The 20,674-nt window shown below is 45.5% G+C and overlaps 1 protein-coding gene across 1 annotated transcript; it reads right to left on the bottom strand.

Moving 5' to 3' along the window:
- Nucleotides 1–4,569: 4,569 nt before the first annotated feature.
- LOC136661461 (sulfotransferase 2B1-like) lies at nucleotides 4,570–14,527 on the bottom strand. Its single transcript, XM_066638738.1, has 6 exons — nucleotides 14,389–14,527; nucleotides 11,933–12,141; nucleotides 9,490–9,616; nucleotides 6,763–6,857; nucleotides 4,900–5,080; nucleotides 4,570–4,679 (listed from the first exon to the last, which is right to left on the bottom strand). Exons 1-6 carry the CDS (start codon nucleotides 14,525–14,527, stop codon nucleotides 4,570–4,572), a joined length of 861 nt encoding a protein of 286 aa, XP_066494835.1.
- Nucleotides 14,528–20,674: the final 6,147 nt, after the last annotated feature.

The following is a 20,674-nucleotide window of genomic DNA, read 5'->3' as shown; positions in this document are numbered from 1 at the left end:
TAGTGTGCTCCCTGGGGTATTTGGTGGTCCGCTGTGAGATGCAGGAAGCCGGACTAGATGGGCCTATGGCCTGATCCAGTGGGGCTGTTCTTATGTTCTTAACTACAATTCCCAGGAAGCCTTGCAGGTCTCTTGTTACCTGGTGTGCTCCCTGGGGCATTTGGTGGGCCGCTGTGAGATACAGGAAGCTGGACTAGATGGGCCTATGGCCTGATCCAGTGGGGGTGTTCTTATGTTCTTAATTCTCAGAAGTGGCCATATGGCAAATGATGTCTGATATGCCTAAGATGAGAGTTATCAGAACTAAGCAAAGTGTGACATGAATGAGCGAAAACCCAAGCCCTCCCAATGTTTGGGTTGCATGCCAAATGCTGCCCCCTTATCCCATGATGAACCAGACACTGCTCTTCCTACTCCTCAGTGTTCAAGCTCTGCAATCCCCACTCTTCCACGTTTCCTCTTCCTCTCCATCCCCCTCTTCCATTTCCAATCCAGTAGAAGGCGAAAGAGCAGCAGTGGGGTCAAAAGTACACAGACAGAGATGAGGCTGTTCTGCTACCTGAAGCACCCACCTCATTTGGCCTTATGGATGGGCCGGCCCTGCTGTGAGCATCGTTTCTAAACAAGGAAGTCGCTATCAGATGGCCAGAATGTTTAAACAAAGGCATCAGCTGCAACCAAATAGGTCTGCAGATCAAAGTTAACCTTCTGCATTGGGAAACTCCAGAACTTTTCCCCAGCAAGTGATAAGGCAATACCCCTTTAAAAAGGGAACCAGACTGGAAAGGGTTAAACAGCCTCTCCTCTTTCACCCACCCTGGACTCACAGTGTGTCAGGTCTTGTTTGGAATTGTTAAACATACTTACAAGATTAAAACTGAACTGAACATATAGAGGGGTCACCCCACCGTCATTACTCATGCATTCCCCCCACCCATTAAATAATAAATAAAAACCAAATAAAACAGTTTTACTTTTCTGCAGATTTGGGGTTGGTTGGTTGGTTTATAAAAGTGAGACGTGCAGAAAGCGGTGTCATGTGTCTTTATTTCGTCATCACCGTTTTCTCCCATCTCTACGTATGGGGCAGGGCTGGCATCAGAGAATGGTCAGATTTGGCATTGAGCCATGCCCATCAGAGCACCGATTCCTTAACACTCCATAGGTGAACTCCTCCAATAGAATGTTGTCCGTAAGGGAGGACCGTTTGGCATTGAAGGGTCAACCTTATACTTTGGGGAGGGGTGGGGCGTTCTGCGAAGTTCGGAAAAGGAAAGGAAAAACTGCTTTTAAAAGGGGGAAATCTGGCCCCCTTCCATCAGAGAATAGATGTTGTACCTACTGTCTCTTCATCCCAGCCTGATCTCATACTCACCTTTGAATGGAGTTGTCTCACCGCACTTGCCAAGGTGTAATTTTTGCTCCTTTCCCTGCTATCTACCTCTGTGAAAACTGGGCAGTTCTTTCTTCAACAGTGTCATTGACAAACAGCTGAGTACTCATTAACATTACCTACTTCCTGGAACTTGCACTTATTGAATAAGCCATCCCTCCCTTCCCCCACCCTCAGATCCAATTGCAACCTACGTGGTTCCTCCATCTGACACCAAGGCTTTGGACAGCGGTAGCCTAATGCAAGCTACTACCTCCTGGTTCTTTTAACCCCCCCCCCCCCCAAGCAGCCAGCTTTTTTCCCTCTGGCTGCTTTTTCCTGGTTGGGGGAACTCAGACCTTCAGAGTTGGGACATGTAGAACGAAAAAAAAAAAAAAAGCTTCCAAAGCTCTCCAAGAGCTGCAAAAGCAAAGAAGTTCTCCAAGAGTTCCGGCATTTATAAACCTTCCAGAGCAGGGGTGTCAAACGTAAGGCCTGGGGGCCCGATACGGCCACTGGAAGCAATTTATCTGGCCCCTGTTATATTTGGACCCCCCTAGCATGATAACTGGGCTCACTCATATCTTGAAATTATGAACAAGTTTTCTCTTCTGTCATTTGAAGCCAATGAATTTCTGCGTGAGAACAAAGGGCTCATTTCTGGTCATAACCTGCTTAATGATGTCACTTTTCTCTTAATGATGTCACTTTCTGCTTAATGTCGTCACTTCCGGCCTTCAGCAAGCACCATGACTGCTATTTGGTCCACTATATGAAATGCGTTTGACACCCCTGTTCTAATCTTGAGCGTGAGTAGCGGGGATGGGGGGTGGGGAAGCGTGAACATCCAAAATATTCATCTTCTTTGAAAGCACCTCCTCCATCCTTGGCTTTGTTTACTTTTGCTGCCTTGAATGTACAGTCAGTTCTCATTATCTGCTACAGTTAGGTTCCTGCAAAACCTAGGATACTGAATTAGCGGATACCACAGTGGTTCCCAATCTGTGAACCGAGGCTCCCTGGGGAGTCACAGAAACCAGACTGGAGAGCCTTGAAAATTCTTGAAAAAGCCTGCCTCCTTATACAATCTATAGGATTGTAACTCTAATGGGGAGCCATGGTTAGAGGTCAAAGGCCCAGTAGGTCAATGGAGCTGCCAGTCAAAAAAGTTTGGGAATCACTGGGATACTGAATCATTAAGCCTATGGGGGAAATAGGGTTAAATTCAAGGGAACTCTTTTCACCATACACTCTATGAACTTTATGAACCTGAATCTTAACTTGATGTCTGCGGGGCTGGGTGAGGGTTCATTAACGTCTCCAACATCTGCAGCTTCCTCTTCCATGCTGGGCATCCGTTGATGCGTTGAAGGTGGTGGTGATGGTGATTTCTCCATGCTGGCTATCCCTCGACTCATTGAAAGTTGGCTGGCCCAGCAACAAGGCCTCAGAGGTCAGCAGTGGGGAGGGGATTGCTTCACTGTCTCCCTTCTCCACCTGTCTCTTGGCTCATTCACTGGGCTTGCCCCAAACCCAGAGCAGCCCTCAGGTAGACTTCAAGAGACCTCTCAGGAATTAAACTGAAACTTTTGCCTAGGCCCTAAGGGCATAAGTCAATGTTTCATTCATTGTTTTTTCTCAAGGTTTTGTAAGAGACAGTATGCAGCTCAAGTTCCATTAAGGCTACAATCTTGTGCAAATTTACCTGGGAATAAATCTTACTGAAGACAGTGGAACTTACTTCTGAGACAAGGTGAATAGGATGGCACTCAGATCTACCACTTCCATTTGGAAAGTCGTCACGATGGAGGATCGAGGTACCCTAATCTGTGGATTTCATTATATGCTTATTTTGGTATCCGTGGAGGGTTCTAGAACAGATCCCCCATGGATGCCAAGGCACTACATGCATTTGCAATGTTTTATCACTCTATCATACTTCTTGTGGGAAAATCTTAACTAAAACTTTGAAAAAAATGGTTCAATAACTAACTCTGAAACCTTAAATCCCTTTTGTGTGTTTGTTCAAGGCATGTGCGACCTGCTTTCCCCAAGTCCAACACGTGGCTCAAAGGGGCTTGCTACACACAAATTAACAATATCCAATAACATGAAGAAAAAGATTCCAAGTCAATAACCTAAAATAATAAATAAATCAACTGTATGGTCTCAAAACAATTCTGAATTGTTTCAGGTACATTTCATCCAGAGTCAGACTGTGCTCTCTGGCCATGTCTAAGATAACCAACTCCATTATATTACCAGAAATAAAAACCACCTTATTATTCCAAAAGGACAAAGAACTATTCAAATGTTACATTAGATTTATTCATAGGCAAAGGGGCAACAAAAAACTCATTAACCATAAATGTCTTAGGGCACAATCCTAACCAGTTCTATTCAGAAGTAAGTCCTATTTTGTTCAATGGGGCTTGCTCTCAGGAAAGTGTGGTTAGGCTTACAGCCTTATACTGTACTTTGATTAGTACCAAAGATTTGACTAATAATTGTAATTCTATGCACACATTCCAATAAGTTCTTAACTCAAGAGAAAATGTAAATATTTACCTTCCCCAAATTTATTGGGGAAGGGAGTTTGATTGTGCCTCAGCACGAGGAGTTCTTGGACCAGCACCAAGTCCACAATTTTGGACTGATCTTTGTCAAGCTAAAAGATTGTCACCAAGCTAATGTTATGATCAGGGCTAGCCTAAGATGTTCAGACACTAAAGACAGTATGATAAGTCCTGATCCAGTCTTTCACAGTGGCATGCAAGCCAGTGATCCTTGTTTTCTTTCCTGAATTCAAAGAAGGCAACAGAACAGAAGAGGAAATATGGAGAAGACTGGTGGACTAGAGGGTCAGAGCCGCTCTAGCCCAAACTCTCCTCTGCTTCACACTTCCTCTTCTGCTCCATTCATCAGTGTTCTCATAACATAGGATATGGCAAAGAGGCAGGGGTCATTGCGCAACTGATGGGACAATCTCTGCCCACTCCTGTTGCTCCTAAACTGGGTGGGGGAGGCTGAGGCCCACCACCACTGCAAGGGTGGCAAGCAAAATAGGGAACATGTGATGGTATGTTGTTTCACCAGCATTGGGGGCACTTCTACAGTGTTCTCATAGTGTACATCTTGATGAACCGTTGCAGGGTGGTTGGCAGAAGGAACAAGGACACGGAACCATCTGTCATTCTTCAGTCCCATGGGAAGGTCACTGTCACACCTCTCATTTTCTCCTGATAAACACTGTGAAACCACTCATTCTGGGCCACGGTCAGGTAGTTCTTCCAGGTGCCAGACTTCCCTGCAGCAACAGAACAGAGGACAAAAAATCTCAAAGAGGGTATTCCCAACTAAATAGCTGCTCCAGAGGTAAGAACTCTGAAGCAACCTCAATCACAGCTCAACAAACCGTTTAGCACTGGGTTCGATCTATGTTATAGCTCAATCAACTTCCTGCCATTTGAACTCAATCCCCACATACAAAAACACCATCAATCGACCCAGCCTGACTCAACCTTTACCTTCTCTCATTAACTTCCCTTTACTGTGGTCGATATATTCATCCGCTACTTGGGTGAAGTTGGACATCTTGTTGTCCTTCATCGTCTGGAAGGAGGCATTTGCCACCACTGAATCAATCTGCTGGCTGGTCAGCTCCTTCCCAAGGAAACGGCAGATCCTCTCCACGCTGCCCCATAGATCCTGACAGACACAGACAACGGAGGCTATAAATGCGAATTCACACACTGGAGTGTCATGTGGAGACCACTTCCCATATCCACACACCTGATGGGGAGACTTGTCAGCAAGGATTTGAAAAGCTTGTTGTCATGTGTGTTGGGCTCTCAACCATCACTATGTTGGCAGACAAGCCAAATGACTAAGTGTTCAAGGCAGGCATCTCCCAAAACACTGAATGGCCACCTGCCATTTTTTCCTGCACTGCTTCTGAGCCAGAAGGGTACCAAAGGCAACCTCTAGTATTCAGGCAGGGAACTCTGAATGAGGTGCAGAATACCTCAATAGCAAGGGTGGCCAAACTGTGGCTGGTGAACCTCAAACAGCTCATTGACATATAATGGGTGCTTCAGGGAAATATGTTGGCTGAGCTCTTTTTGGAGCCCTATTAATACATTATAAAATGTAAATAAGGAATTTTCAAGACTTTTAAATATTTTTCAGGCATAATCTGAGACTCCACTGGATTAAAACAGATGCTTAATGTTCATGATGAGTAAATATATTTAAGAATTTCAGAATTTAAATGCTTCTCAATATTGTGGCTCTCAGACATCTCTCATGCGACTCTCAAATATCTGAAGTTGATCATATGTGGCTCTTACATTAAACAAGTTCAGCTTCCCCTGTTCTAGAGTAGGGGTGCCCAAACCCTGGCCCTGGGGCCACAATCGGCCTGCGAGGCTTCTCAGGGAGCCCCCAGTCTCCAATGAGCCTTTGGCCCTCTGGAGATTTGTTGGCGCCTGCACTGGCCCGACACAACTGCTCTCAGCTTGAGGGCAACTGTTTGATCTCTCACGTGAGCTGTGGGATGAGGGCTCCCTCCACTGCTTGCTGTTTCATGTCTGTGATGCAGCAGAGGCAGCAAAGGAAAGGCCAGCTTTGCTTTGTGCAAGGCCTTTTACAGACCTTGAGCTATTGCAAGACCTTCATTCATTCATACAAGTTCATCTTTAATATATTCATTTATGTAAACTTATGTAAATGCATTCAAATTTTAAATGTAAATTAATTCCTTTTTTTTCCCCGGCCCCCGACACAGTGTCAGAGAGATGATGTGGCCCTCCTGCCAAAAACTTTGGAGACCCCTGTTCTAGAGCATTGGTCTTCAACCTTTCTCATGCCAGGACCCCAATAAACAAACAAACAATGGATGAGACAAGGGACCCACCACTGGTCCCGCTCCCTCCTTGGACCCAATCCACCAACTCCCCACCCCTGTCACCACCCACCCCCACTCCTGCCCATTCCATTTCCCTCTCCTTCTACCACGTGAGGTAGCAGCCTGATCAGGGCTGACCTTGGGAGTGCAGAGCAAGACAGAGAGCAAGATCTGTGCAGGATTATAGCAAGAACTTGGTTTTGATAAGGCAGTACTCTTATTGTATTGGATCCAAGTCCTCTCTTGCATAGGTTTTGAAAGTTTGCCACAACCTCCCAACTGAGGCTTTATGACCCCATTGGGGTCACAACCTGCACATTGAAGAACACTGTTTTAGAGCATACCTGGACTAATGAGCCAATATTCCATTCACCAAGGAAAGGCACTGAATATCCCCAGTGACTTTTTTTAAAGTGAAGAGGTGGTCACCTTCTCAGCTGAGGAAATATCAAGTATGTGAATACAGCCAAGATTGGAGCCATACCTGCTGCAGCTCTTCGTAGGTGTGAATGAAGAAGTTGGGCTTGTCTTTCATTGCCAACCAGCCTTTCACATGGTCAAACCAAGAGCCAAACGTCACTGGAAGAGCAAACAGAGGTAGTAATAGAAACTAATGTATAGGCTTAAATGGCAGAATGGGTTGAGATGGACCATTCTCTCCACTCCCAGTGGGGATACTTACTATAACATCACCATATCTCACCATATAGCATCAATGAGGTCTCATCCACAGCCCTTCATGCTTACACCATTACAACATTTTAATAAGTTAAAAACAGGAACCATCTTGGCCATTTTGGCTCCTTTTCCCCTTCCTATGAACACTATTGATAGAGATGGGAGAATTTTTTTTTTCATGGATTTCAGCTTTTTCCAAATATAGAAGTGCAGAAAGTGGTGTTATGTGTTTTTATTTCGTTATCGCTGTTTTCTCCCAATACTAGTAACGACTGATACTTCCAACTGTGTGAGAGTGGGTAGGGATGCTGTCAGAGATGGATAAAAAGGGCCTGTTGGAAAGGGAACAGAACATAGAAGGTTAGCCTCTACACTGAACACAGTGTGACTTACATTTAAGTAAATATGCAAAGGATTGCACTGTCAGCCCATTAATCAGCTGCATTAATTAATGCATTAATTAATCCAACCAACCAATGGGCCAACACACCCACAAACCCACTCAAATGCAACTAACACTGTTCAGTAATGCATTTAATTAATGCATCAATGGCTTAATTACTGCATTCAGTGACTCACATTTGAGCAAGTTTGCAAGCGCGCCAGCCCACCAATCAGTTGCATCAATTAATGCATCAATGGCTTAATTACTGAATTCAGTGACTTTCATTTGAGTAAGTTTGTAAGTGTGTCAGCCCATCAATTAGTTGCATTAATTAATGCATCAATGGCTTAACTGATTACTGAATTCAGTGTGACTTACATTTGAGCAAATGTGCACAGGATTACACTATCAGCCCACCAATCAGCTGCACTAATTAACCAATTATGCATTAGTGAACCGATCAACGGGTGACTAAACAGCCACCGGGTAGATGGGACTCGCTAGCCTGGGAAGGCAGCTCATCTGAGAGAAGGAAAACTCTGATCCCAAACCTCCACTGCCTTGTGGCTACATCCAGTTAAGGAAAAGGCTTCAGGAGTCAACCTCGAGGCAAAATCCAGAGCCGGAGTCCCTGAGGCAGTTCATGGCTGAACACAGTCATGTTCTGGCAACACCTGCGACGCCGCTGGAACCAACCGTATTGGCCTCTGCCTTTCCATTGGACCATTTCAGCGACGTGGAGAGGGGGGATTTGCTGCATGGGTGACCGTCTGTCCTCCATATCTACTTTACCCAGGCTTCGCGCTCTGGAGAGGACACTCTGTTCCAGAACCACCATTCAGAGTGTGATACCATAGTCTTCCGAGACTGAAGGATGCCAATGAAAGCCTCTACAGCTTCTCTTCAGCCATGGCTCTTGTCCTATGGCAGCAGTTCCCAAACTGTGGGTCGCGTCCCACTGCTAGGTCATACCTGATGAGCCTCCAATGTTAACACAAGTGACTGAAAGATCAGATAGCTAATACCTCGAGCCCTGAGGCCATTCAAAAATCAGATAGTTGCCAATTACCCTGCAAACAGCTCAGCTCCTGCAGTTTTCAAGATAGCTGCTACTTGCTCTGTAAAGAGCTCAGCTCTTGAGCTCTTTGCAGGGCAATTAGCAGCTGTCTAGCAATCTTGTCAATGTCTTACAAATTAGCTGAGTGGTTTTGCAGAAGAATTGGCAGCTACCTTGCAAACTGGACGAGCTGAGCTCTTTGCAGGGCAATTGGCAGCTATCTTGCAAATTGTGGGGGCTTATTGCCCAGCAAAGAGCTCAGCTTCTGCAGTTTGCAAGATAACTACTAATTGCCCTGGAAAGAGTTCAATTCCTGCAGGTTGCAAGCATGTGTAAATACAGAGAGATAAATGCATCTTAGTGGATGCCCTCCAATAAAGAATTAAAAAAAAAAAACTCAAAAAGTTTTAATCTTTTAAAAAAAATTTCTGGGGAGAAATGGAAAAAGAAAGAGAGCATTCATTAAAGTTCATTATGACTGCCTTATTACAAGAAATGGATCATGTTTTTGATAAATAAATAAAAAATATTCTTACTTCTAAATATATATAGATATTATTTCATTTTAGACCTCCTTTTTTAACATCATGTAAACCTGGGTTGGTAACCTTCAGTCTCAAAAGACTATGGTACAAGCCTACAGCACCCGGTGTTCCCGGGAGGTCTCCCATCCAAGCACTAACCAGGCCTGACCCTGCTTAGCTTCCAAAATCAGATAGGATAGGGCATGTGCAAGCAGTAGAGCAGATCTACTCATGTAAACCTAGATGGTGTCATTTAAAAGTGGGTTACGGAGCTAAACATTTTGGGATCCACTGCTCTAAGGCCTGCGGTATGACATGATGTCTCACAGGGTAAAAAGGGGCAATCTCATATGAGCTGTTCCGCTTCTTGGAGAGCCTGGCACAGATTTAATAGATGCGGGGGGAAAAAACAGCATTCTCAGATCTTTGGCTATGACTCCTTTTTCCAAAATTCTTTCAGGGACAACAGGGTTTTTAAAAAAAAGTCTTCTGTGGGTCATAACCATCCCAGGGGGATGCATGTGGCATTCAGAGGGCTGAGTTTGTACATATGGAGAGTTTTCTTACCATTCCCACTCAGGAACTCCTCAAGGAAGTCTTGCATTGTTCCAGGATCCTTCAACATTTTAAGGGCTTTGGAGAAATAGAAGGATGAGACCAGTGCATCCTTGGGGTTCCGTACAGTGTAGAGAATCTGTAGGAGAGACAGGAGAAGGAACATACGTAAGGTAGAGTGCACCCTCTCCCTCTCTCCCGTTTTTCAAACAATGTGACTGTTCCTCAGAAACATTGTGAGATATATTGTGAGGGATCCAAAGCTGATCAAATGAAGATCTCTGTTTTCCCCAGTCGCATTTTGACTGATGAGTCATCACTCCAAGTTCAGTACATTTGTCCCTTACTGTATTTTCTATATGCTGACGGAACATACCAAGATCCAGGTCTACAGAGCTTGCGTCCTGAGTACACTTCTGTACTGCAGCGAGTCATGGACTCTTCGCTCAAAACAGGAGAGGAAACTGAACGCTTTCCACATGCGCTGCCTCCGACGCATTCTCGGCATCACCTGGCAGGACAAAGTTCCAAACAACACAGTCCTGGAACGAGCTGGAATCCCTAGCATGTATGCACTGCTGAAACAGAGACGCCTGCGTTGGCTCGGTCATGTCGTGAGAATAGATGATGGGCGGATCCCAAAGGATCTCCTCTATGGAGAACTCGTGCAAGGAAAGCGCCCTACAGGTAGACCACAGCTGCGATACAAGGACATCTGCAAGAGGGATCTGAAGACCTTAGGAGTGGACCTCAACAAGTGGGAAACCCTGGCCTCTGAGCGGCCCGCTTGGAGGCAGGCTGTGCAGCATGGCCTTTCCCAGTTTGAAGAGACACTTGGCCAACAGTCTGAGGCTAAGAGGCAAAGAAGGAAGGCCCATAGCCAGGGAGACAGACCAGGGACAGACTGCACTTGCTCCCAGTGTGGAAGGGATTGTCACTCCCGAATTGGCCTTTTCAGCCACACTAGACGCTGTTCCAGAACCACCTTTCAGAGCGCGATACCAGTCTTTCGAGACTGAAGGTTGCCAACAACAAATGTATGCAATATTTCCATCTTTATTCTAAGTGACCTTTTGCATGAAGTCATCCCTCTCAGTCTCTTTCCCTCCCAGAGGTACGTTTGTGCACCCCCAAAACCGCCTCATGGCAACCTATTTCTTACATCCTAAAGGGGAGAGAAATGCCTTCAGAAAAGAAATTCAATGTATTTCTATACACCTGAATCAGAGGTGGTTCAAACACGAACCACCAGGCGGGAGTATTAAACTTTTTTCCAGTGCTGTCCATGGTACTTCCGTATACACAGCAAGATACTTGCATCTTGCTATCACTCCCCTGCATCTGGCATTTTATTTACTCTTACACCCCCCAATGAAGTCACTAGACTGCAACTTGGGTTTAACCCAAACACAAGTGACCAATTGTTAAAACCTGAAACCTACTGAACACTCCTTCCGTCCCTCACCAGTCTGGGGTAGGCGAAAAAACTGCCATCCATAGCCAATTCGGATAACAGTAAGAAATTACTACCCAGCTCTCATGATGAGCGACCAGCTAATCTTAGACTGTACATACCCATCATGGCTTTTAACCAATGATGGAGTTCTCCTCCAGAAATCTGTCCAATTCTATTTTAAAGGCATCTAGGCCAGACACCGTCACCACATCCTGCAGCAAGGAGTTCCACAGACTAATTACATGCTGGGTAAATAAATATTTTCTTTTGTCTGTCCTAACTCTCCCAACACTCAATTTTAGTGGATGTCCCCTGGTTCTGGTGTTGTGTGAGAGGGAAAAGAACATCCCTCTATCCCCTCTATCCATCCCCTGCATAATTTTGTATGCCTCAGTCCTGTCCTCAAGCGCCTTTTTTCCAGACTGAACAGCCCCAAACACTGTAGCCTTTCCTTGTAAGGGAGGTCCCCCAATAATCATTTTGGTCGCTCTCTTCTGCACCTTTTCCGGTTCCACTATATCCTTTTTGAGATGTGGTGACCAGAACTGAACAGAGTACTCCAGGTGTGGCCTTACCATCGATTTGTACAGTGGCATTATAATATTGGTCATTTTATTCTCAATCCCCTTTTTAATAATCCCAAGCATGGAATTGGCCTTCTTCACCACCGCCACATATTGGGTCGACACTTTCATCGACCTGTCCACCACCACCCCAAGATCTCTCTCCTGCTCTGTCACAGACAGCTCAGAACCCATTAGCCTATATGTGAAGTTTTGATTTTTTGCCCCAATGTGCAGGACTTTACACTTACTTATATTGAAATTCATCCTCCATTTTGCTGCCCATTCTCCCAGTTAAACAGGGAGATCTGGCAATCCAATGCACATCCCAGAATTCCTTAAGTCTCCTATGAGAATGGGCACTTTTCACCTCTTTTGCCCTTCATAGGAAGCTTCTTTGTGGGGCATGACTCCTTTGTGATTTGATTTTACTGACCTTAGCCTTGGAGTGGAGAAAGGATTTAGGGAACAGTTGGAATGGAAGGTGAGTGCTCATTAATCTTGGGCGAGCTTGGTTCAGGATCTCCTCCTTGGCCTCAGCAGTTTCAATCCAGGGCACCCGATTCCACAGGGGCACATTGCGTGTCCATGTAGGGTCCCCATTCTGCTGTATTAAGCTCAAGATCTCTGCCATCCAGTGGGTACCTAGGTGGAAGTTCAGGATGTTACAGGGTTGACTCTTCTTCCCCAGCTCATTTTCAACAGTCAACAAGACCTTTATTAGGCATAAACATTTGATAGGTGAAGACTCTGTACAAAAATCGTAGAGAGAGTATAAACCTAAGTAGTACCCAAATATATGTATATGTGTGCACCTACGTGTACACACAGAAATGAACGTACATTACATTTTACATACAAACATGAATTATTAAAAGACAGAAAACAATCAGTTACTCTGCAGATCTTGCCAAGATGTAGTCAAGATCTTGCCAAGATGTAGACTACTCAGTGATTACTTGGTACAGAAAGCTTGGCTCGATTCAGAATACTCAAATTTAGGAACCGTGCGACTGAGAGGGTTGTATGCTCTACATCACCTGCTAGAAGGAATTGAATTATATCTTTCTCAGAATGCCCTGTTTTGGGATGGAGCAAGGGAGAGAGAAATTGCTGCCTTAGTACTTGATATCTGGGACAGTGCAACATAATGTGTGCGGAAGATTCTACTTTGCCGAAATTGCAGCTACATAAACGATCTTCCCAGGAGGCGTTTCTAAATCTGCCATGTAAGTCATTAGAGGGGGTCACATTACAGTGTGCCAAGGTAAAGGCCCTTCTCTCCAGGGGGTGTATTAGGAGGGACAGATATTTTGGTTGTTGACCACTTGTGATTTTAAGCTGAAAATTCAGAGGAGAACATTTTTTCTGAGCTGCGCCTAGAATCTCTTGCCTTTCTATATCATATCTTTTCACAAGTCTGGTGATAACCTCAGGAGAGGGAGCTCCTTGTAGATCGACCTCAAGGCCCATCTGTTTTTTTATAAAATAGAACTAGGCAAGGAGATAACATTGAATCAGTCAACAGCCCCCTTAGCAGCAAGACTTTGGCCCAGTACCCAGTTCATTTTGTTCAACTATACCTATGGCTCACCGCTCAATGCCATCCAGCAATTATTTCCCATTACAGACAAAATCAAGGGGGGGGGGGGGGAATCACAATGAACCTTTCAGAAAATAGGCTATACCCCTTTACATTCCAGTTCTGTTCCATCACAGCCACATTTGGTTCCTTGACCACATCTGTCATCTGAACTTGCTCCTGCCAACAGAAGCAGCATTTTCCCAATGGTTCCCCACCATCTGCTGCTGAAAACAGAATCAAACTTCTCTGCTTTTGTTTTCTTTAAGTACTGCAAGGCCCATGATGCTCTGCGAATGAAACTAAAGGGTGGGTGTTCACAACCTGCAGGAAACTAGGGCTATCGATTTCAGTAGAACATACTCATAACTAACTCTCTTAGGCTGCAATCCTAACCACACTTTCCTGAGAGTAAGCCCCATTGAACAAAATAAGACTTACTTCTGAGTAGACCTGGTTAGGATTGTGCCCTTAGGGCCCAATTCTAACCAGCCCTTAGGCTGGCCAAGTCCCTTGCACTGCCCCAGAGGTGTCACGAAAGTGCCTTAAGACACTTTTGCACCACCGTGCAAGGAGGAAAGCCAAAATGGGGCCCACTCTGCTGGTGCCCTGGTAGGACCTCATCGGTCAAGTCTAGCAGGCAGTGGGGCTTGGGGGAGGGGGTAGAATGGGGCGTTCCAGGGAGGGGGCAGTGGGTGGGCGTGTGGGCGGCCCAGAACCAGGTGGGGGTGGAGCCAGGATCCAGCCTTTAGGTTGGATCCTAACCCCACCCCTGGACAACTCGACGCAGTGCCAGGCTTCTCATATCTGTGCCACCTCTTTAGGTGGTGCAGATCCGAGTAGATTCATTAGGGCTGCTACTGCATTAGCCATAGTAAGGGAAATTGATTCCCCTTGCCCAGGTTGAGCTGCAGGTACACCAAACCCCACCCTGGATAAGGGGCAGACCAGCTTGCCTACCTATTCCAGAGCAAGTTAGGATTGGGCTGCCTGGATACAACCCAGGCTTCTTACCTGGAGAAGGGCAATATAGACATCCTAAATAAATAAACCCATTATGATTTAAGGGGTACTGATCAATGATTTCTCTTCAATTCTTAAAGTTAATTAAAATCTTCTCCTCTTGAAGAAAGAATGTGCTTGGAGATCCATCATGACAAATTCAAGAACTTTTCTCCTGCTTAAGAAGCATTCTTCCACCCACATTTTGTCATCAGTAATTCTGTCCGTGCCACTTGAAGTGCCCTTCCCCATTTTTCTACGAGCATCTGCATCTGTGTGTCTCGCATTCCACACATTTTCTTTCCTACCTGATTTGGGATAAACAACACTCACAACATCATCGTCCAACAGCTGGAATTCATTTTCGAGGTAGCTGAGATGTTCTACGGTGTAACTGTTTATTTCAGGGAAAAGGATCCCCTTGTGCTTGAAATATGGCACTGACATCATGGAGAAACTGCAAAGATAGGAGTTCAAGATGGAAAGAAACCAAAGTTATGAGATGACTTTTGCAAGTATTATTCAAGTGGTTTTTTTAGGGTGTGGTGGTTGGCAACCTTCAGTCTCAAAAGACTATGGTATAAGCCTACAGCACCCGGTATTCCCAGGCGGTCTCCCATCCAAATACTAACCAGTCCTGAGCCTGCTTAGCTTCCAAGATCAGACGAGATTGGGCATGTGCAGGGTAACAGGTGTGAGTAACTCTAAATGTACCATTAGTTCATCAGTGGATCTAAACACCTGCTTTCCCTGCTTTCCATGCACCTCCATTGCTACAAAATGGGATTTTTTTTTTCAACAAGAAACCACCAAGAATACTCTTAGACATCATTTGCCTTATGGCCACTTTTATCATCAGCATTCTAACAATGCAGATTGCTCTAGAGAACTGGTTCCCAAACATACCAGGGTCACCCTTCTTTCTCAGTGGCTCTCCCAAGTGCCACCATCTTGGTTTGTGCGAGATCTCACAAGAATTGCAAGATTGCACTGTACAGAGGTATATCCTACTGCATGATATAGTTGAGCAGGAAACAGAGCTAATTGGATCATACAGAACAAAGACTTCTTACCACCAAACTATAGGCAGGTACTAGCAAACCAAATAGTGTATCCAATACCTGCCTATAGTTCAGTGATAAGAGGTCATAGCTCTCTGTTCTTTACTACCCAGTTAGTTATGCTTCTTGTGTAACTATATAGTATAATGGGTTTCTCACAGCAACATGGAATGGCCTTTCACCACATCACCAGAAACATAGCTAACTGGATGATAAGAAATGAACAGCGATGACCTTTTATCACTGAACAATAGGCAGGTATTGTATATGACATGCTAATTGATATTCTGGTATCTGCCTAGAGTCAGACGTCATAGTAGCTCCTTATCATCTAATTATCTGTGCTTCTTGTGCAACTATATAATGTAATGGGTTTGTTGTAGGATGTTCTCTAACCAAGTTTCCACTGCTTAGAGGTCGATTCCCCCCTCCAACCACATTCTTCGGTAATTCTAGGGAAGGCCACAAGCCATTATCTCGGTTCTAGGAATTAGCTTCTTGGGTAGTAAATCCTCTCAATGCTTGAGGGCTGTCCTTTTTCTACCAGAATACAATACATTGAGGGGAATGTGCATTTATTTATTTATAAATCATGTTGATGTCTACAGTATCTTATTTTCTGCACTGTTAGAACACTGATGATAAATTCTCAGAGAATGGACGTAAGGCAAATGCTACCTGATATGCCTAAGATGAAAGATACCAGACCTAAGCAGAGTGTAACAGTGAATCAGAGACCCAAGACCCAACTGAAAATAATTGCTGGTAAGAGATAGGTGCTGGTTACACAGCCATGGAGGGCATCAGAGGGGGTTGCAAACCTCCAGGGACCTGCAAGAGGCCAGCTCTGCCCCTCAGGTAAAAAAACAACAACAAGCCCCTTGGTAGTGAGGATCGGTGCAGCACCATCACTGACCCCCTCCCTTGCCCCTCCTCGCCCATACTAACACTTCCTTGGTTCTCAACTCCCTTGTAGGGGTTTAGGAACCACTGCTTTCTCAAACGACCAAAATATTTAAGCAAAGACATCCTTTTTAGCCAATAGGTTTTCAAATCAAACTTAGTCCTCTGCAGTGGAAAACACAAAGGGACTCCAAAACTTTTCTCCACTAAGTGACAAAGCAATCTCTGTGTGAGAATGGAGTCAGACTGGAAAGGGTTAAACAGCCTCTCCTCTTTCACCCACCCTGGACTCACAGTGTGCCACTGTTTGGACTTCTTAAACAAATGTACTGGCAAGATAAACATGGAACTGTAGGTATGGAACTGGGAGAAACAGTTTTATTTTTTTCACAGATTTCAGTGTTCTCCAAAAGTTAGAAGTGCAGAAAGCAGGGCTGTGTTTTTTTTTATTTTATTCCAAATTTACATTATAAATTAGAATCTCTTTGTAAGTGTACTAGGTAGGTGATATAGGTGGTATGGTGTCAGCAGATGTGGCCACAGTCTTTACTCATGAAACCCCCCCCCCAATTTAAAAATAAAAACCAAATGAAACAGTTTCACTTTTGTACTTATTTGGGGTTGTTTGTTTACAAAAATGAGAAGTGCAGAAAGCAGAGCCATGTGTTTTTATTTCATTACCACTATTTTCTCCCACCTCTACAGGGTTAGCATCAGAGAATGGTCAGATTTGGCACTGACCAGAGAATCAGAGCTCTCATTCCTTAACCCAGGGGTGTCCAAACTTTTTGGCAGGCGGGCCACATCATCTCTCTGACACTGTGTGGGGGGGAGGGGAAATTTACATTTCAAATTTGAATAAATTTACATAAATGAATATATTAGCGACGGGCACTTATATGAATGAATGAATTTTACTGAGCTTTTTTGTAATACACATGAGATCCAGAAAAGGGGGGTTGTTAAAATAATTCCTGACACATATAACAAACTTAGAAGCAGGCAGAGAGCTGCGTGCATTTCCCCATTCACAAACGGACCTCTACCTTCCTCCCTCTCTGCCAGCAACCCCAACAAGCAAAAGCAGTAGGTTTCCTCCCCATTCAAACATCCCATGAGTTCTTCCCTGCAGCGCCCGCCTCCAACACCGAGCACACACTTTCCTGGGAGTAAGCCCCACTGTCCTACTGCTGAGTAGACATGCTCTCCAGCTGCATTCAAACATCCCCACAATTTCTTCCCTGCAGCGTCCATCTCCAACACCAAGCACACACAGCTCATTTGGATCCACACTTTCTTGGGAGTAAGCCCCACTGAGTCTGATGGGACTTACTGCCGAGTAGACATGCTCTCCAGTTGCATTCAAACATCCCGAGATTTCTCCCTTGCCACGCCCAGCACAAATAGACTCACAGTTTCCTCTCCCTCCTCAGTGCCTGCCCCCCAAGCCAAACTCAAGCAGCACAAACAGACCCAAGACTTCTCACCCCCCCATCCGAAGCCTGCACTCAGCTGCAGCCTCCCCAACCTAATGGGAGGGTTGTGGATGGGCTCTTAGCCTTTTCCTTGCTGTCGCTACAAAGAGCAGTCACATTGGGGAAGAGCAGTCACCTCGGGGCAGCGGCCGGTTTCCAGCGGGCCGAGTGCCCATTGGAGATGGGGGGGCTCTCTGGGGGGCCGGATTGGGGCCCTCTGCGGGCCGCAAGTGGCCCAGGGGCCGGGATTTGGGCAGCCCTGCCTTAACCCTTAATAGGTGAACCCCTACAAAGTTCTAGATAATGTCCAGAAGAAAGGACAGTTTGGAGCTGAAAGGGCAGACCCTATTTGCGGGGATGGGGGGGTGCTGAAATTTGGAATAAAAACAAGTTCTATTGTACAGGAAGTTTGGCACCCATCATCCCAGAAAAGATGTTTTACCTGCTAACTCTTCATCCCAGCCTGATCATCTACTCACCTTGGAACAGCACCTCACTCTCCCTGCGGCTGCCTGTCAAGAATCCTCACTCCTTTTTCTAGGGTCATCCCCTTCAGAAACTGGGTGGTTCTTTTTAAACATTGACAAACATTTCTGGGATTTGATTGGATGACTGCTGCAGACCCAGGTCAACTAAATTTCTGCTAAGTTCATCACTGCATTGTGGTTCTTCTGTTAACATCTTGCCTAAAATTTGGACAAAATGGGTTCAATCACGGACTCCAACAGCTCAAACCAGTTTTGTTTGTTTAAGGAATGTGTAACCTGCTTTCCCAACAGGTGGCTCAAAGGGTATCTGTATCTTTCAGATACAGATAGCAGCTGACACAGGCAACATCAAGGGGATGTATGACGGTATCAAGCAGGCCCTAGGTCCAACGCAGAAGAAAATTGCCCCTCTGAAGTCTGCCACAGGCGGGGTCATCCAGGATCGGGCGCAGCAGATGGAACGCTGGGTGCAGCACTACTCTGAGCTATATTCCAGAGAAAATGTAGTCACCGAAGAAGCGCTGAACAACATTGAGTGCCTGCCTTTGCTGGAGGAGATTGACAGTGAACCAACCCTAGAAGAACTTCACGTAGCACTGGACTCCCTTGCCTTTGGCAAGGCACCTGGAAAAGACAGCATCCCTGCTGAAGTCCTAAAGTGTTGCAAAGAGATCATCGTCACTGAGCTGCATGAAATCCTCTGTCTCTGCTGGAGAGAAGGTGGAGTACCTCAAGACATGAGGGATGCAAACATCATCATGCTGTACAAGAACAAAGGTGACAGGGGTGACTGCAACAATTACCATGGCATCTCTCTTCTTAGCGTTGTAGGAAAGTTGTTTGCCCGAGTTGCACTAAAGAGGCTCCAGGTACTTGCAGAGAGCATTTATCCAGAATCACAGTGCGGATTCCGAGCCAGCAGGTCCACCACTGATATGGTATTCTCCCTTAGACAACTGCAGGAGAAGTGCAGGGAACGATGACAGCCACTCTTTATAGCCTTCATAGATCTCATGAAGGCTTTCGACCTGGTCAGCAGGGACGGCCTCTTCAAGATTCTCCCCAAGATCGGATGTCCACCCAGGCTCCTCAGCATCATCAGATCCTTCCACAAGGACATGAAGGGCACTGTTGTCTTCAATGGCTCCACATCAGACCCCTTTGACATCCGAAGCGGCGTGAAGCAGGGCTGTGTTCTTGCACCAACCTTGTTTGGGATTTTCTTCACCGTCCTGCTGAAGCAAGCCTTTGGAACTGCAACAGAAGGCATCTATCTCCAGACCAGATCAGACGGAAAGCTCTTCAACCTCTCCAGAACAAGACCAAAGTCCAAAGTCCAGCTGAAATGTCTGCATAACTTCCTCTTTGCCGACAATGCAGCTGTCACCTCCCACTCTGCCAAAGATCTCCAGCAGCTCATGAACTGTTTTAGCAAGGCCTGCCAAGACTTTGGACTAACAATCGGCCTGAAGAAAACACAGGTCATGGTTCAGGATGTGGACTCACCTCCCTGCATTGCAGTCTCTACACATGAACTGGAGGTTGTCCATGACTTTGTGTACCTTGGCTCAATGATCTCCGACACTCTTTCTCTTGATACTGAGCTAAACAAACGCATCCGTAAAGCAGCTTCCAGACTCACAAAGAGAGTCTGGTCCAACAAGAAGCTGACGGAACATACCAAGATCCAGGTCTACAGAGCTTGTGTCCTGAGTACACTTCTGTACTGCAGTGAGTCATGGACACTCCGCTCACAACAGGAGAGGAAACTGAACACTTTCCACATGCGCTGCCTCCGATGCATTCTCGGCATCACCTGGCAGGACAAAGTTCCAAACAACACAGTCCTGGAATGTACTGGAATCCCTAGCATGTATGCACTGCTGAAACAGAGACGCCTGCGTTGGCTCGGTCATGTCGTGAGAATGGATGATGGGCGGATCCCAAAGGATCTCCTCTATGGAGAACTCAGTGCCCTACAGGTAGACCACAGCTGCGATACAAGGACATCTGCAAGAGGAATCTGAAGGCCTTAGGAATGGACCTCAACAAGTGGGAAACCCTGGCCTCTGAGCGGCCTGCTTGGAGGCAGGCTGTGCAGCATGGCCTTTCCCAGTTTGAAGAGACACTTGGCCAACAGACTGAGGCAAAGAGGCAAAGAAGGAAGGCCCATAGCCAGGGAGACAGACCAGGGACAGACTGCACTTGCTCCCGGTGTGGAAGGGATTGTCACTCCCGAATTGGCCTTTTCAGCCACACTAGACGCTGTGCCAGAACCACCTTTCAGAGCGCGATACCATAGTCTTTCGAGACTGAAGGTTGCCAATACAAAAATACAGGCTCAAAGGAGCTTGCAACGCAGGAATTAACAACACACAATTAAATCAAAAGAACATGAAGAAAAAGATTCCAAGTTAACTTCTGAAAATAACAGATAAAGCAACTGTGTAGCCTCAAAACAATTCTGCTTTAGATTCATTTCATCCAGAGTCAGATTATGCTTTTCTGGCCATGTCCAAGATAGCCAACCCCATTACACTACAAAAAATAATTGAAGAACCCAACTTATTATTCTAATAGGAAGGACAAAGCGAAAAGAACTATTCAAAGTGTTATATTTGCTTTATTCTTAGGCAAAGGGACAACAACAAAAAATTCATTAACCAG

The sequence above is a fragment of the Tiliqua scincoides genome, chromosome 10 (assembly GCF_035046505.1).
Source record: "Tiliqua scincoides isolate rTilSci1 chromosome 10, rTilSci1.hap2, whole genome shotgun sequence".
NCBI classification, from domain to species: domain Eukaryota; kingdom Metazoa; phylum Chordata; class Lepidosauria; order Squamata; family Scincidae; genus Tiliqua; species Tiliqua scincoides.
This window is presented reverse-complemented; position numbering and strand designations above follow the sequence as displayed.

Excerpts from the sequence above, each read along its gene's own strand:
- LOC136661461 (XM_066638738.1), bottom strand. The coding sequence starts at position 14,527 with ATGTCAGTGCCATATTTCAAGCACAAGGGGATCCTTTTCCCTGAAATA. Across the intron at positions 12,142-14,388 it reads TGTTGTTTATCCCAAATCAG|GTACCCACTGGATGGCAGAG; the intron begins GTAGGAAAGAAA and ends ACTTCCACCTAG. Across the intron at positions 6,858-9,489 it reads GGAGTTCCTGAGTGGGAATG|TGACGTTTGGCTCTTGGTTT; the intron begins GTAAGAAAACTC and ends TTGCTCTTCCAG.